An 18,283-nucleotide genomic window follows, 5' to 3' on the forward strand; every position below is an offset into this window, starting at 1 on the left:
TAAGCAGAATATTGCTTGTAAGACCTGAACTCTTCTGATTTTATAAATGCCAAAACAAAAACCTTTTTTGAAAAGCAGTATTAAGACGGAAAAGGGAGAAGTAGTCCTTTAAAAAAAAAAAACATGCTTGGACGAGTTACAGTTCACATTTAATGCTTCTAAAAATGATTTCTTAATTACCATAATTGATCATCTGTGTGCAATTTATATCCCATGAAGTTTTAAAACACATGCCTTTTGCTAGCAGGCCCCCTTCCAGTAACATTCATCTTAGAAAGGGGCTGTAGGTTAGTAAGTTTGCAATTCAGGGGCTATGCAGAAGCTTCAACGTCTTTCCAAAGCTTATTACTGTTTTAAAGGGCGTATTTCTGATATTTAGCTTTTTCCATGGACTTATGTGTTTGGTTTTATTTCAGGGGGAAAATGTCTCAGTCACTGAGAGCTTCAGTCATGCTGCTGTGTCCGGTTAGTGCCCTTCTTTCCGTTTCTGCTGCTTTGCTGCACTTTTAAGACCTTGTTAGAGTTTCTTGTTTCTCAAATGGGGGTAATTTCTGATATTTATCTGATTCCCTAATCTTCATTACTTGATTTTGCCGGCCGCAAGTCAGTGTCACTCATAGTCATTGGAATGTCACTCATACTTTCACTGAAATGATGAAAATGTCACACATGCAATCTGAAACCTTAACAGCTATGGTTTGGGGATTCACAGCCCTGTCAAATATACAGAATCACCCCCAGGAACAGGAACATTCGAAACGCTGTTCAGCCTAATTGCAGCAGCTGTGTCTACATTGCACACATTGAATGAAATACAAGTCCTCATTTCAATTCACTCCTTAATATCATGTCTGTTCCCTTTTAGAAGTTTAAAAAATGAACAAATTGCTGGTATTTCACTGAGGGAGGGAGCAGAGCTGGCATGAGGGGCTGAATCTGAGGCTCCTCAAGAGCACACTATGCAAGGGTGAGGCCTGCCCTGGACTGTGAGTGTCTTCACCCATTTCTGTGTCTTTGCAGGTGCCAAGGCTTGTTTCTCATGCGAGACCCTGTCATGGACTGCGAGTGTAGAAACATCCATGTCTGGGTCTTTGCAGGCGCCAATGCTTGTTTCCCATAACACCCATGTGTGTGTGTTTACAGGCGCCAATGCTTGTTTACCATAACACCCATGTCTGTGTCTTTACAGGAGCCAATGATTGTTTCCCATAACACCCATGTCTGTGTCTTTACAGGAGCCAATGCTTGTTTCCCATAACAGCCATGTCTGGGTCTTTGCAGGAGCCTTTGCTTGTTTCCCATAACACCCATGTCTGTGTCTTTGCAGGCGCCAGTGCTTGTTTCCCTGCTGGAGGCGGCAGTTCCGCCATCGGCCACCAGAGGGCGCTCCTTGCCTACTGAGGAATCCACTGAGCTGCACATTGGATGAAAGAGAGAAGGGTTTCCTTTTCCGGGTCAGCGGCGGCAGAGACAGCACCAGCAGCAAATTTATTTATTTATTTATTTTTAGCAATTTTTAAAGCGCAAACAAATACCCGTGAGGGTGTCTCGGCGCTAAATTCATAGAACTCACTAAGAGATGTCGGGGGAGTTAAGGCGTAGGATAGTCATGTCTGAGCGGGAGGTTAGGAGGAGGAAAATAGCCATGTCTTGAGGCTTTTACGAAATTTTAGAAGCGTGGGAGCAGTTTTAATGTGGAGCGGTAAAGTATTCCACAGTTTGGCCGTGGCAATGGTGAAGCGTCTATCTCCCCAGTTGGCCCTCTTTGTTCGATGGACTTTCAACAGATAAGCTGAAGAGGACCGTAAAATCCTATGTTGTTCAACTGGACGGAGAGCTTCTTTTAAAAACTGTGGTCCTGTGTTGTTCAGGGTCTTATAAGCTATACACATAGCTTTAAATTTGATTCGGCTCCTAATAGGGAGCCAATGGAGTTTTCTGATGTACGGGGACACAGATGCGAACTTGGGGATAGACAGTAGCGTTCTGGCTGCAGCATTTTGTACTGTTTGTAATTTATTGAGAACTCCTTCCTGCGCATTCAGGAGAAGTGAATTGCAGTAATCGGTTCTCGAGAACACTAATGTGCTGATGAGGGTTTTTCCTGCTGATTGTGGGAGGTAAGGAAGCAGTTTTTTTATTTTTTTGAGGGTATAGAAAGCAGATGAAACAATGGCGTTGGCATGATGGTGAAACGTCAGCTTGTTGTCAAAAATGACTCCCAAGTTGCGAACCTTTGCCACCGGCTGGGGTGGGGGCCCCAGCTGAGGTGGCCACCACTGAGGAGACCATGCTGGGCGCAAGCTCCCGAATGTCATCACCTCCGTTTTATCGGAGTTGAGCTTAAGGCAGTTTGATGACATCCAGGAGCCTATCGCCTTCATTCCCTCCTGGAAGTTGGCTGCGATGGATGTTCCATTGTTGTTATGCACCGATAATACAAGTTGGGTATCATCGGCGTAAGTAGTGAGGGCAATTCCATAAGATTTGATCACCCTCGCTAAGTCCGACGCGTAGATATTAAACAGCGTCGGGCTCAGCGAGGAGCCCTGGGGAACACCACAAGGGAGGGAGAAGGTGTGGGAGTTGAAATTGCCCATCTTGATGGTCTGAGGGCGGTTGGCTAGGAATGAGGCAATCAGATCTTTAGCTTTGCCTCTTATTCCTAAAGCTGAGACACGGTCGATCAGAGTGACATGATCGACCGTGTCAAAAGCAGCCGAGAGGTCCAGAAGTATCAGGACCGCTGCTCCTCCCATGTCCATGGTTGCTCTGATCTCGTCTGCAGCCTTTAGTAATGCCGTCTCCGTCCCATGACCCTGTCTGAAACCAAACTGGGTCTCATCAAGAAGATTATTATCATTGATGAATTTGGAAAGCTGGATGTTGATAGACTTTTCAAAAATTTTGGCTGGAAAGAGACAGGCGATGGGTCTGTAGCTAGCTGGAAGCTGAGGGTCCAGTGTGGGCTTCTTTAGAAGGGGCTTGATAATGGCTTCCTTCCAGACTGAAGGATATACTCCAGTTGCAAACATGGCGTTGCAGATGGTGGTCAGAGCAGGGGAGATTGCATCAGAGATGCGGTTTAAAATAGCTGGAGGGCAAGGGTCAAGAGGGGAACCGGATTTGATGCTGGATACCAAACGATGAATATGATCCTGTTCGACAGTATCAAAGGATAATAGGGAGGGCAGGGTGTTATCAGGGGGTGCCTCGGAGAAGGGAGGAGGAGCAGAATTCGTAAAAGTAATAAAGATGGATCTGACTTTTTCCTCAAAGTAGTTGGCCAGGGCGTCCGCTAATGACTGGGAGCCTTCTAGGTGAGGTGCCGGGGGGTTGGACAAAGTGTTGACCACTCTGTAGAGTTCTCCTACTGAGTTTTTTGCTTGCTCGATTTGAGAGGTGTAATAGCGGCTTTTTTCAGCAACTATAAGTCCTTTGTAGGTGGCCAGGGCGTGTTTGTAGGTCGTTTTATCTGCCGGACTATATTTGCGTCGCCAGCGCCTTTCAAGGTTCCTGCAGTGTTGCTTCTGCATCCTAAGGGATTCAGTAAACCATGGTGCTGATGGTGTTTTCCTATTTCGATAGGAGATTTTGATAGGGGCTAGCTTATTACAGGCCATATTTAGATTCCTCAGGTAGGTGGAGGACGCTATGATGCGGTCATTCTCTTCAGGAATGTGATTTTCTTGCATCATCTCCGCTAAGTGCGATAGATTGATGTTTTTCCAGTCTCTGTATGAGGATTGGGAAGAGGCTGAGACTGTTGGTTTAGATGGATTAGTTTGTATAGTGAAGAAAATCGCTGCATGGTCTGTCCAAACGAGAGGAATAATTCGAGTGATCTTTACTAAGGGGTTGTTAGTAAACAGACCGTCCAGAATGTGGCCAGCTTGGTGCGTGGGAGAAGTTATCAGCTGAGTCATGCCGGCTGCTGCAAGGTCTGATATTAGCTGTGAAGTATCATGGTTGTCAAGTGCTTCAAGGTGAAAATTAAAATCACCCAGTAGCGTAAAGTGGGCGGAATCTGCAGCAGCTTCAGTTAAGTTGCCTAAGTTTGCTAGAAACTTAGCTCTTGAACCGGGTGGGCGATAAATTAATATGCCCTTGAAGGAAGATTTAGTGGAGAGGCATAACGAAAAAAGGAGAGATTCATATTCTGGACAGGTTAAATATTTCGTTGTAATTTTGAAATGATCTCTATAAATTATCGCAACACCGCCACCCTTCTTTATTGGCCTGTCCAATCTGCTTACATTGTAATTGGCGGGGGTGGCTGCTCTAAAGTCGGGTCCTGAGGCTTCATCTCCCCAGGTCTCGGTAATAAACAAGAGGTCCAGATTGTAAGCGTCAATTAGGTCGGCGATTTCTAGTTTGTGTTTGGGGAGGGATCTAGCATTTATTAATGCTGCTTGAACCAGTAGAGGGACAGCTGTATCAGGTGTCGAGGATATTTGAGTGCATGTTGAACATCGGATTGGACCTAGCACGGGATTGGAATATACTAGGTGAGGTAGAGCATGGGGTATAGAGGCAGTATATTTAAGTTCTAGTAAATCAGCTGATGAGTATTGTAGTCTCACCGTATTCGAGGATGTTCGTGGTACTGGTGTTGTAGGGGGGGTGGCCCCTGGCCCGTCCTCGGCGCGGACGAGCGCAGACGAACTTGCCTTATGCGCGCCTTCGGCGCGCATTCGGCGCGCCCGCTGCGCTCGTCCGCTGCGCTTCCGATCGTAGCACATGCTTTATTGGCCAGCGTGTGCCATGAGAAGGGGGTGTGATCAGCGCGTGTGGGCGTGTCCGCCGGAAGGAAGGCGGCGTCGCCCTAGCAACAATGTTCAGCGTCAGCCCTGTTTCGGCTGGTCGGTCTGGTAATGCTCGAGAGTCAGGAAAGTATTAACAGCTAAAAACAAGTTCACAATTTAAAATAGAGAGCTAACTCCCGGCTTTCCGCCTCAGGAGTGAATTCTGTGAACAGGCGCTCGTGGTCAGCGCTCGCTCTTGTAGTCAGAGGGGGCGTGTCAGCGCGTGTGGGCGTGTCCGCCGGAAGGAAGGCGGCGTCGCCCTAGCAACAATGTTCAGCGTCAGCCCTGATTCGGCTGGTCGGTCTGGTAATGCTCGAGAGTCAGGAAAGTATTAACAGCTAAAAACAAGTACACAATTTAAAATAGAGAGCTAACTCCCGGCTTTCCGCCTCAGGAGTGAATTCTGTGAACAGGCGCTCGTGGTCAGCGCTCGCTCTTGTAGTCAGAGGGGGCGTGTCAGCGCGTGTGGGCGTGTCCGCCGGAAGGAAGGCGGCGTCGCCCTAGCAACAATGTTCAGCGTCAGCCCTGATTCGGCTGGTCGGTCTGGTAATGCTCGAGAGTCAGGAAAGTATTAACAGCTAAAAACAAGTACACAATTTAAAATAGAGAGCTAACTCCCGGCTTTCCGCCTCAGGAGTGAATTCTGTGAACAGGCGCTCGTGGTCAGCGCTCGCTCTTGTAGTCAGAGGGGGCGTGTCAGCGCGTGTGGGCGTGTCCGCCGGAAGGAAGGCGGCGTCGCCCTAGCAACAATGTTCAGCGTCAGCCCTGATTCGGCTGGTCGGTCTGGTAATGCTCGAGAGTCAGGAAAGTATTAACAGCTAAAAACAAGTACACAATTTAAAATAGAGAGCTAACTCCCGGCTTTCCGCCTCAGGAGTGAATTCTGTGAACAGGCGCTCGTGGTCAGCGCTCGCTCTTGTAGTCAGAGGGGGCGTGTCAGCGCGTGTGGGCGTGTCCGCCGGAAGGAAGGCGGCGTCGCCCTAGCAACAATGTTCAGCGTCAGCCCTGATTCGGCTGGTCGGTCTGGTAATGCTCGAGAGTCAGGAAAGTATTAACAGCTAAAAACAAGTACACAATTTAAAATAGAGAGCTAACTCCCGGCTTTCCGAATCAGGAGTGAATTCTGTGACATCACTTCCTGTCTCTCCTTGTGTGTGCAGCCTGCTGCAGAGGAGGAAGGAACCTCATCTGTCTGTGCAGCGACCTTCATCTACAGACCCTCACAGACCCCAGATCTGCCCCCCCACCCCCTCAGACCCCAGATCTGCCCCCCGGCCCCCTAGGAGGAGGAGAGAGCCTGGAGACGTCTGCACAGGTCTCTGCTCAAGTAGGAGATTGTCAGCACCTTCTGCTGTGTATGAAGAAATAGACTGAATAATCCTGGAGGGAATCTCTGCAGGAGCCAGGCTGAGCTGGGCTCCTCTATCCGGGGCCCCTGGGGCTGAGCTGGGCTCTTCTATCCCGGGGGCCCCTGGGGGGCTGAGCTGGGCTCTTCTACCCGGGGCCCTGGGGCTGAGCTGGGATCTTCTGTCCGGAGGCCCCTGGGGCTGAGCTGGGCTCTTCTATCAGGGGCCCCTGGGGCTGAGCTGGGCTCTTCTACCCAGGGGCCCTGGGGCTGAGCTGGGCTCTTTTATCCGGGGGCTCCTGAGCTGGGCTCTTCTATCCGGAGGCCTCTGGGGAAGCTCAGCTGGGGCTGATTTGAGTTCTCCAATCGGGGGCCCCTGGGCCTGAGCTGGACTCTTCTTTCCAGGGGCCTCTGGGGGCTGAGCTGGGCTCTTCTATCCAGGGTCCCTGGGGCTGAGCTGGGTTCTTCTATCCGGGGCCCCTGGGGCTGAGCTGGGCTCTTCTATCCGGGGTCCCTGGGGCTGAGCTGGGTTCTTCTATCCGGGGGCCTATCCGGGATCTGTGCGCTGCAACTCATCTAACTTCACTATGAGGAATATATGCACTGGAGCTGCCCGTGAAGTAAAAGTGGTGGGGTGAGGAGGGAGTCAACAGCCGACGACGAGGGACAATTAAAATTAAAAAAAAGAAAACCACTTACCTAGCGCTTGCTTATTTTTAAAGGGTTTCCATTTTGAACCTCTGGTACCTTTCAAATGCCTTTGTGCTACATCAACATTGTACCCTTGCATGGAAGGATGAATCTGACACTATCAGTGTGGGAATGGATAGATCAGCCTTCTGTCATGTGAGCAGCAAGGCGTGAATATCTGCCAGCTGTGCAGTGTGGTCACCAAAGATTTTAATGTGAGTCTATAGTGGTTTGTTGGCGTTTTCACAATTTCCCTGCATGTAGCACGTGTCACGGAGTATTTCTGTGTAATACCAACCGCAGGATGTGCAGAGCCATCTGTATAGAAGACTCTTATAGTCCTCAGTGGGTAGGATATTAGGACTTTGTGGTATATTTTGTGTATAGTGCATACATTCTTGAATGCCGAGAGTCAGATCATACTCAAATGTTACATCAACTCCACTTAAAGATGCAGGCCATTGCGTCATCATCTGTTGCTGCCAGTATTATTACTATACACTCCCCCCTGGTCAGGTGTCGTTCCGCGTCATCATCTGTTGTGGCCAGTATTGTCACGATACACTCCGCCCTGGTCAGGTGTCATTCCGCGTCATCATCTGTTGTGGCGAGTATTGGCACTATACACTCCGCCCTGGTCAGGTGGTGTTTGGTGTCATCATCTGTTATGGCCAGTATTGTCACTGTCTGCTCCTCCCTGGTAGGGTGATGTTCTGCGTCATCATCTGTTGTGGCCAGTATTGTCACTATTCACTCCGACCTAGTCAGGTGTCGTTCTGAGTCATCATATGTTGCTGCCAGTAGTGTCACTATACACTCCGCCCTGGTCGGGTGTTGTTTTGCGTCATCCTCTGTTGTGGCCAGTATTGTCACTGTACACTCCGCCCTGGTCGGGTGTCGTTCCGCGTCATCATGTGTTGCTGCCAGTATTATTACTACACACTCCGCCCTGGTCGGCTGTTGTTCCGCGTCAGCATCTGTTGCTGCCAGTATTGTCACTGTACACTCCGCCCTGGTAAGATGTTGCTCCGCGTCATCATCTGTTGTGTAAATGTTGTCATTGTAAGATGGCGCCTCTGGATTTTCCTGTAAGAGCTCCATAATTGATGCTGCAAATAAACCAGGACTATTCTTAAAACCACTGGCAATCACATATAACAGAACTGAGAAAGAGCTTAGACACTCCCTCTCAGGCACTATATTTTGTCTGAAAAGTCCATTTTACAGCTTATGAGAGTGTGTGTGACTTTAATCTAAAACTATTCTGTATGTTCAATCAGGTTTTAAAACTGGAAAAAGAGGATTATTCAATGTACAACTACAAGGCATTATAATGCCGTGATCTTCAGCTGACCGCGGATAGCTTTAATGTTGTGTTTGCTTCTGGCTTCGGAGGATATTGAGCCTGTGTTTGGGGCTCAACAATGACCTGTAGAATAGATTCTTTATCCCACCCTTCTTGGATTCCATACAGCGCTGGAGCCTACTTTAAAGGTCACTCACACGCATTCTTTTTCCTCAGGTCGCCTGGTTTGTAGGAGGAAAATGCTAACAATTTTACCTCCTCTCCTGAGGGCTCATCCCATATGAAGGCTTGGGACTGTGACCCTCTGCAAGAAGGATGTTGTCGGCAGCTGATAAATGTGGGCAGAATATAGATTTAAATTTGTGTATGTATAGCTCTCAATTAGTATTTTTACAATCTGAACACTATCTGGAGGATTTAGATGTCCATCAGCGTTTCAGACTGTATGTATTCTTCAGTCTGACTCACCAACAGAAGTTCTCGAAGAATCTGGCGCACTATTTTCACTTCAGCTGGGCTGTCCACCAGCGCCATCACCCAAGTCCTGTTCTGCAGAAGTATCCGTAGTTTGCAGGGCATTTTCTTTAGTTAATCAAGTTCCTTTCTTTCTTTTTGAAGTGAGTAATAGAATTCAACCTTTCTCTTCCTTCTTTACACTAACCTCAGCGTCTTGTCCTGATTCGGTCCGTCAACTCCTCTTGGCCCAAAAAGAATGAGAAGTAATGCTATTAGTGTTGGACCTGGCCTCATCTTCAAAGGATCAAAGAGCCGGATGGCAGGAAACCCCGACAATCAGCCCTCCGGCACCAGATAGCCGCCTGCGATGGCCCGGACTTCATAGAGAAAATGGGCTATAACAAGGCCCGCTCGAGAACTAGCGGACAGTGGAATCCTGGAGAAGAGAGCCCTGCTGACTTGGTCGCGGCTCAGCCATCTTAGGAGAAGAACGCCATCTGAACTTGGAAACCTGTGCGAGCCCTGCTGACTTTGTCGCGGCTCATCCTTGCAAAGAAGGACATTCGTTGGAACCTCGGAGCCCTGCTGACCTCGTCGCGGCTCATCCTTGCAAAGAAGGACATTCGTTGGAACATCTTGAGCCCTGCTGACGTGGTCGCGGCTCCCCAAGAACTAACAGACACTCCGTTCACTCCGGCTCGAACCCTGCTGGCCTAGCCGCGGCTCGAGGAGTATTCTGGCCCAGCTGGACCGTCGACGCTACCCATACGACCTGGCTCGAGAGGAAGTGAGTGGAGTAGCCAGTACGACCCCCATCTACCTTACCCCCCGGCTCGATGATTGAGTGCTGTGCGCATGGTACGCTTCGTACTGTACCCAGTACTGTGACTGTGCCGCTTCCATACTCCCCGCAACCAAGACTGTACGATCCCTAGATCGACTTGTAAATACGTACTCGTTGACCCCATATCTACTGTTTGATAAAGAACCTTGTATTCTGAACTCAGCTGTGTGGTGTCTGTTTATAAGCGGGGTGGAAGCTCAGTGTGTACGATCCTAAATACCAAGCCCTCTCCTGTGAGGGCCTCACGCCAGTGCTCGGCAGCATTCCTGGGAGAGGGGGGTCACGGGGTGGAGAGGAGAGCGTACTCTGTCCCCCCTGAGATCGCCCCTTCTAACAATTAGAATACAGATGCCAGTCTGGCTGTTATATTTTTGTACGGTCCGTCAAATTGTATCCACCTTGGCTGGACTTCTGAGTTGATGGAAATCCAGTCCTTTTCTTTTTGTGTTACTGTCTTTTTTGTCTTTTTATATCCTTTCTAGTCTCTGGTGTAGTTTTTTCCTCACCAGAACCCTCAGTCTCATTTTTTGTTGTGAGCTGCGGTTTGATGGCTCGTGACCCCAAGGTGTCACGCCCACAGAAGTATATGTTTCAAAATCATTTTAGTTGGCTCCTGTTCACACTCTTGAACAGGGATTGCTGTAGCCTCTGGCGCATAGCCAAAACCGCTGCTTCTCGGCTCAGCATGATTGAGGAAACTGTTTTAAGATTTCACATTCATTTAATTCCTAGATCTAGGGCTGGTGCAGCCTTGTACTCATTTGTTCTTGCCTAAATACATTAGTTAGTACCGCCCATGACGGCGTGCCATGGGTAGTACGGTTGCTACTTCATCTCATTCCTAGATCTACGGAGGGTGCAGCCTTGTACTCATTTGTTCTTCCCTTAGTACATCAGGTAGTACCGCCCATGACGGCATGCCATGGGTAATAGGGTTGATACTTCATCTCATTCCTAGATCTAGAGAGGGGTCAGCATTGTACTCATTTGTTCTTGCCTTAGTACATCAGGTTCTAACGCCCATGACGGCGTGCCATGGGTAGTACGGTTGATACTTCATCTCATTCCTAGATCTAGGGAGGGTGCAGCCTTGTACTCATTTGTTCTTGCCTTAGTACATCAGGTAGTACCGCCCATGACGGCGTGCCATGGGTAGTACGGTTGATACTTCATCTCATTCCTAGATCTAGGGCTGGTGAAGCCTTGTGCTCATTTGTTCTTGCCCTAGTACATCGGGTAGTACCGCCTATGACGGCGTGCCATCGGTAGTGTGGTTGATACTTCATCTCATTCCTAGATCTAGGGCTGGTGAAGCCTTGTACTCATTTGTTCTTGCCTTAGTAAATCGGGTAGTACCGCCCATGACAGCGTGCCATGGGTAGTATGGTTAATACTTCATCTCATTCCTAGATCTAGGGAGGGTGCAGCCTTGTACTCATTTGTACTTGCCTTAGTACATCAGGTACTAACGTCCATGACGGCGTGCCATGGGTAATAGGGTTGATACTTCATCTCATTCCTAGATCTAGGGAGGGTGCAGCCTTGTACTCATTTGTACTTTCCTTAGTACATCGGGTAGTACCGCCCACGACGGCGTGCCATGGGTAGTACGGTTGATACTTCATCTCATTCCTAGATCTCGGGAGGGTGCAGCCTTGTACTCATTTGTACTTGCCTTAGTACATCGGGTACTAACACCCTTGACGGCGTGCCATGGGTAGTACGGTTGATACCTCATCTCATTCCTAGATCTAGAGAGGGTGCAGCCTTGTACTCATTTGTACTTGCCTTAGTACATCAGGTACTAACGTCCATGACGGCGTGCCATGGGTAATAGGGTTGATACTTCATCTCATTCCTAGATCTAGGAGGGTGCAGCCTTGTACTCATTTGTACTTGCCTTAGTACATCAGGTAGTTCCGCCCATGACGGCGTGCCATGGGCTGTATGGTTGATACTTTATCTCATTCCTAGATCCAGGGAGGGCGCAGCCTTGTACTCATTTGTACTTGCCTTAGTACATCAGGTAGTACCGCCCATGACGGCGTGCCATGGGCTGTACGGCGGATACTTCTTTTCATTCTTAGATCTAGGGCTGGTGCAGCCTTGTACTCATTTGTACTTTCCTTAGTACATCGGGTAGTACTGCCCATGACGGCGTACTACCCATGACGATGAGTATAGTGTCTGCCAGTGATTACTGGCTGTGTTCTAAGTTCATATATATTCTTTTACTATTTCTTTACCAAGTGCTAATTCTAACAGTGGCCCACTTGGCCCGGTCATGTGTAAATAATCCCTTGTAAATATTGCCGGTTCCAGTTGGCACAATGTATATTGTGTGATTATTATCTGATGTGTTTTGAGAATACAAAGGCTAGATTTTATATAACCTTGTGTGGAGTTCCTTTTGTGGGGGGCCTGGGATGTTGTTGCTGGTGGGTGCGTGCGCAAATGCTTTACACATTGCCTCCTGGATAAGCCTTACTGCTCGTGCCAAGCTACCAAGGGGGTGAGCAGGGGTTATCTTTGGAGTGTAACTCCCTTTCCCTAACTAGAGTGGTGGTCTCTGCCTGGCTTTGGCGCCAGCCTCTCCCAACCAGAGATCCCATTTCTAACAAGGAGGAACTCCTGGAGATGTCAAAAAGAAAGGAGGGGCAGTGACATTTTGCGTTATGTATGTACTATGTTTTGACCTAGTTACTACTTATGGGTGAACTTCAGTGATCGGCTTACAGAGCGCAATATCCACAAACCTTATAAGCTGTGCGCATCAGTGAAACTGCATGAAACTTTAGCAATGAAAATTTAGGCCAATATGTACAGTCCCAGAAACTTTATTTGCTGTGCGCATCATAACATAACATAACATAACATCAGCGGAACCATCAGCCCGATTACTGATGGCACATATTTATACAGGGAGGAGTCACTTTAGTCTGGTGCTCAATTACATGTGTAGATGTGAGTCTGGTGGTGCCTGATAACTGAAAGGTACATATTTATTTACATACAATTTCATATATGTATGATTTATTATTCCTATGACAGCGCCTTCTACCTTGAGAAGACCCATTCTTGACCAGTGTGTGGACAAAACCCATGCCGACAAATCGAGAACAAAGGGATCGGGACATGGTCTAGGGACACTGACAACAAATCCTACATCAAACTTAATGTTTAACCGATGGAGAGCTATGAGCGACCTGAAGGGTAATACTGAGAAAAAGTAACCTGGAGAATTGCTGCAAATTAAAATAAATTTTAAAAAAAAACGAATAAAGAACTACATAACCACAGCTGTGTGACCTGGAAGCCGATTGTTTCTCAATATATCCCTAGTTTGTGATTACCTTACAGTGCTCACATTATCATCCACGCTGGAAGAGATGGGAGCCTGGGGTGTCTGGTCACAGAAGCTCATTTACATACAAAGGGGGTGACAGCCTGTTCACAACGCACAGCACAACTTGTTTACGTAAAGTGCTTGTACACAGAACAGGGTAAAGTCTTGTGTCTCTTTTTTTCATTTTCTTTATTATATCCTGCACCTCGCTCTCTTCTTCTCTTTCTCTCATTTCAATTCATCATAAATTACTCAAATTCACTATTGCTTTATCAGCATGGCACAAGTCGGGGGTAGCCACAGTTTGAAGGGGTCCCCGTACTATTATCTAGAAACAGGACTCAGTTCCACCTAGCTCCTTAGCCTGCGACTGATAATTGTTACTTTGTGCCCCAGCACTGCAGACACAGGCCTCTGAGTGTTTGTTTGTGTGAGTGGCGCAGGAGAGGAACAGAGAACTTGACAAAATTAGCCCTTCTATTGCTTAATACATTGTAAATGTGAATCACTTTGGGTCTTTGGGGCTGGATAAAGATTAACATCAGGAAACAATCGCAAATGAAAAGCACATTTTATTTATTCGCTGAAAACTCTTTAAAAATGTAATTTCCAAGTTCCACATATCTTTTTTAAAATATTTACACTTTCAGTAATTTCCAAGTTTAGTTACAAACTAATAGCGGAGAAAACACATGATGTATAAAAACTAAAACCAAAAACGTATTTTTACGTTATTTTATGTTTCTTTTTTTTTGTTTTTAAAACAGGCCGTCAACCTTTCACATGAAATTATTATAAGGGCCTGACATCACTTTTGTGATGTCACTACATGTGACGTCACTGTGATTTGCATATGATGATGGGCTCCTTCACTATTTTCCTTACTTGTGCCCTGTTTATTTGCATGACATGGTTCTATAGGTATTAAAAATAAACATATAAATTCACAGGTGTTCAGCACGTTTCTCTGGTGATGCCACACATTGACATGTATTCGGCTGCTTCTTCTATTTTTAGGTGAGTACAAATAACGTGTCGTTCCCCCTCCTTCCATTTCTCTCTTTTTCTCCCCTTTTCTTTGTCTCTCTCGCTCTCTTCATCTCTTCCCTCTCTATCTCCCACACACTCCTGTAAGCATTAGCTTCATGAATGTCACTGCCACTTCTGGCATTCATACGACAAATCCTTCAAAACATTTGAGGACAAGGGATAATCAGTGTGGAAGACGAGTTGCTGGGAGTGCAACTGATTGTCCTGGCACATATATGCTTTTGATGTGGGATTTCGCTATTTCATCACATTCTTCAAACAGAGTCTGCTGCTTACAGTGGCTCAATTCTGGTAAAAAGTAGAGTTTGGCAAGTCACAAAATGAATAGGGAGAGCCAAGTCGGAGTGGAGCCACGGGATCTAAAAATAGGTTATTTCTTAAACACCTGTGTTTCCCTTTAGTTCATTACATATACTGCAGTGGCATTTGTTAATAGTAATACATACATTTTACCAATGAAGCTTCATATATCCAGAGCCCTGACAACATGTCCACTCTGGGTGTGTCGGGTTTATAGGTTTTATCACTATTTCGACAAGTTAGCTAAAAATACCATTGTTAGTCCCAGTATTGTTCAGTGTTGCTTTTACGGGAAGTGTGATCAGGTGCGATTGAATTTTTTTCTTTGTATCTCTTCTTCATCAAATAAAAATGAAGAATGTTTCTTTTAATCCACATTGTGTTACTTCCCACTATGTATCCTGGTGCATCATGTTGCTTTGCTTTGTGTACGGAAGTGAACAATCTCTGGAAACAAACACTTTTATAACTCTGCAAATACTGATATCTGTTTTTCTTCTATACTGCTAGTCGGGTCTTCTATCAAAAGCCCTTCACACTTTCAGTGCCCTTCTATGTTTTCTCCCTGTGTGTTCGCTGATGACTTTGTAGCTCTGATAATCGACTAAAGATCTTCCCACATTCATTGCACTTGAATGGTTTTTCTCCTGTGTGAGTTCGCTGGTGATACCTTAATGCTGAAGATCCGCAAAAGCTACTGTCACATTCACTACAATCGGGTTTTTCCCCTGTGTGTGTTCGCTGATGACTTCTTATGTGTGATAACCGACTATAGCTCTTCACACATTCACTGCACTTGAATGGCTTTTCCCCTGTGTGTGTTTGATTATGTCTTTGTAGGGTTAATAACTGACTAAAGCTCTTTACACATTCACTGCACTTGAATTGTTTTTCCCCTGTGTGTGTTCGATTATGTGTTTGAAGGTGTGATAACCGACTAAAGCACTTTGCACATTCACTGCACTTGAATGGTTTTTCCCCTGTGTGTGTTCGATTATGTGTTTGAAGGTGTGATAACCGACTAAAGCACATTGCACATTCACTGCACTTGAATGGTTTTTCCCCTGTGTGTGTTCGATTATGTGTTTGAAGGTGTGATAACCGACTAAAGCACTTTGCACATTCACTGCACTTGAATGTTTTTTCCCCTGTGTGTATTCGCTGATGTTTTTGCAGGTTTGATAAGTGAATAAAGCACTTTGCACATTCGCTGCACTGGTATGGTTTTTTCCCAGAGTGTGTTTGCTGATGTCCTTGTAGGTATTCTAATCGACTAAAGCTCTTCCCACATTCACTGCAGTTGAATGGTTTTTCCCCTGTGTGTGTGTTCGCTGATGACTTTGGAGGTTTTATAACTGACTAAAGCACTTCCCACATTCACTGCACTTGAATGGTTTTTTCCCCGTGTGTGTTCGCTGATGACTTTTTAGGTCTGATAACTGACTAAAGCTCTTCACACATTCACTGCACTTGAATGGATTTTCCCCTGTGTGTGTTCGCTGATGTCTTTGTAGGTCTGATAACTGACCACAGCTCTTCCCACATTCATTGCACTTGAATGGTTTTTCTCCTGTGTGAGTTCGCTGATGATACCTTAATGCTGAAGAGCTGCGAAAACTACTGTCACATTCACTACAATGATAGGGTTTTTCTCCCGTGTGTGTTCGCTGATGACTTTGTAGGTATGATAAATGACTAAAGCACTTTGCACATTCAGTGCACTTGAATGTTTTTTCCCCTGTGTGTGTTCGATTATGTGTTTGAAGGTGTGATAACCGACTAAAGCACTTTGCACATTCACAGCACTTGAATGGTTTTTCCCCTGTGTGTATTCGGTGATGTGTTTGGAGGTTTATTAAGCGACTAAAGCACTTTGCACATTCACTGCACTGGTATGGTTTTTCCCCTGCGTGTGTTTGCTGATGACTTTGTAGGTCTGATAACTGACTAAAGCTGACCTGCCTGAGCCGTGTTGGAGGCTCACTCGACTTGCTCCCTGAAATTGCTGGAAATCACCCACACCTTGGCGGACCCGCTGCGCGGGTCCGGCTGCGCCAGGAGACACCCTGTGGAGGCGCTGGGAGGGGAGCGCTGTTCAGGAAGAACTTCGTCCACCGGCAGGGCTGCGAGCAGGCTAGCAGGGACTCCATTGTCCAGGAGTCCCTGCGTGCTACACCTGTGGCCGCTCTCCCTGCCGGCCACGCCCCCTGACAGCCGCTGAAATCTGCCTCGCCCTCTCTACCCAGCGGGAAACGTTGTTGCTGACCTGCCTGAGCCGTGTTGGAGGCTCACTCGACTTGCTCCCTGAAATTGCTGGACATCTTGGGAAATCACCCACACCTTGCCGGACCCGCTGCGTGGGTCCCGCTGCGCGGGTCCCGCTGCGCCAGGAGACACCCTGTGGAGGCGCTGGGAGGGGAGCGCTGTTCAGGCAGAACTGCGTCCACCGGCAGGGCTGCGAGCAGGCTAGCAGGGACTCCATTGTCCAGGATTCTCTGCGTGCTACACCTGTGGCCGCTCTCCCTGCCGGCCACGCCCCCTGACAGCAGCTGAAATCTGCCTCGCCCTCTCTACCCAGCGGGAAACGTTGTTGCTGACCTGCCTGAGCCGTGTTGGAGGCTCACTCGACTTGCTCCCTGAAATTGCTGGACATCTTGGGAAATCACCCACACCTTGCCAGACACCCTGTGGAGGCGCTGGGAGGGGAGCGCTGTTCAGGAAGAACTTCGTCCACCGGCAGGGCTGCGAGCAGGCTAGCAGGGACTCCATTGTCCAGGAGTCCCTGCGTGCTACACCTGTGGCCGCTCTCCCTGCCGGCCACGCCCCCCGCCCCACTCTCGCCCTATTCTATTGGGCGGAGTAACCGCTGCGCGGGAGCGCGCGGGAGCGACCGGGGCGAAGACCGGGCAAAGAGCGGGCCGTTTGAGGCCGTTCGAGTACGGCAGAGTCCGGCCCGGGCCCACCCCCCCTGGCCGTTTGGAAGTATTTAGCATACAAACCTTTGCCTCTTGGGTTTGCAAGGACGGTCTAAAGGTAACTGTGTGATCTCTTATCTTACCCACATCGTACAATGCCCTTAAGGTCAGGTAAAGAACGCACAGTCCAAATCCATACTACGAAGGGAGTCGTATCAGGCCCCCTTGACGCCTTTATCACACGGGCTACGGGGATATTGGAGAAGGAAATTGCCATGGTCGAAAAAAGACTCTCGCTTGATCTTATCAGCGGAAAGCGTTCATCGCTGGGGGAACTAGCTACCATTACCAGCCCCGTAACTCATGCTGCTTTCAACTGTGTCCAAACATCCTCCACGGACGCTATTGTCCATCTAGAAAGCGGGGGGGTGAGTCCTACTGCTTCTACTTTGGAGGAAGATGGGTACAGTGCAGATGACTCAGAAGTTAGCCAGAGGGCCGATTTACAGATTAGCGGGGGGCTTGAACCTAGCCAGATATCTGGATACCTACCCCTTAATGTCTCTAATACTGTTGACATCGTGGATTCCCTAAACACTAACACTGACTTTAACACCAAAAAGAGAAAACAAGATTCTAGACTGTCGGAGGGGAGAGAACGAAAGATCCCAAAAATAAAAGACGCCCCAGATAAAGGGAGTCAGGGCTCGGAGTATCCTGTTGACATACAAAATCCCTCTGCGTTTTTTAATATGTTGTGCCCTTCCCTCACTACACTGGGCTCTTCAAACACCTGCCCCACGTGCCTTAATAGCGATGAAATACTGCTAGTAAAAATGGAGGCCATGTTCAAAACTTCATTACTACCGGTCTTGGAGCGGACAAGGCTAATGACCTCTAAAATCGACAGCATGGAAGCCGTAATCAATTCAAACCATGCCATGCTACAAAAATTATCTGGTACTAGTCACATAGGAGTTAGCAAAATACAAACAGCCCCAAAAAACTTAGTTAGTAATAATATGGCAACAAGCAATACAGCTCATAATAAAACACCAAGGCCAAATATCAATATGCCCACAGGGGGGTAGAAGCAAAAAGCCACATCCTCTAAACCATCTACGAGCACTTTAACACAGGTACCCAAGACAACGGTTACTGAGAGACATAATTCCTGTGGGCATCAAAGTACTGGGCCACCACCTCAAGTTAAAATAAACCCTGCC

General features: G+C 47.5%; 1 protein-coding gene and 1 pseudogene across 2 annotated transcripts in view; one reads left to right on the top strand and one right to left on the bottom strand.

Moving 5' to 3' along the window:
- LOC144805607 (uncharacterized) overlaps positions 1-18,283 on the top strand; it is a 177,898-nt pseudogene that overhangs the window by 83,024 nt on the left and 76,591 nt on the right. The window lies entirely within an intron of this gene.
- LOC144805610 (uncharacterized) overlaps positions 1-18,283 on the bottom strand; it is a 77,579-nt gene that overhangs the window by 31,000 nt on the left and 28,296 nt on the right. Inside the window, 3 exon segments of the mRNA XM_078672133.1 lie at positions 2,745-3,979; positions 15,348-15,447; positions 15,450-16,085. Coding sequence (XP_078528259.1) covers positions 2,745-3,979; positions 15,348-15,447; positions 15,450-16,085 — 1,971 coding nt within the window.

The sequence above is a fragment of the Lissotriton helveticus genome, assembly GCF_964261635.1.
Source record: "Lissotriton helveticus chromosome 1_1 unlocalized genomic scaffold, aLisHel1.1 SUPER_1_unloc_16, whole genome shotgun sequence".
Classification (NCBI taxonomy): Eukaryota; Metazoa; Chordata; class Amphibia; order Caudata; family Salamandridae; genus Lissotriton; species Lissotriton helveticus.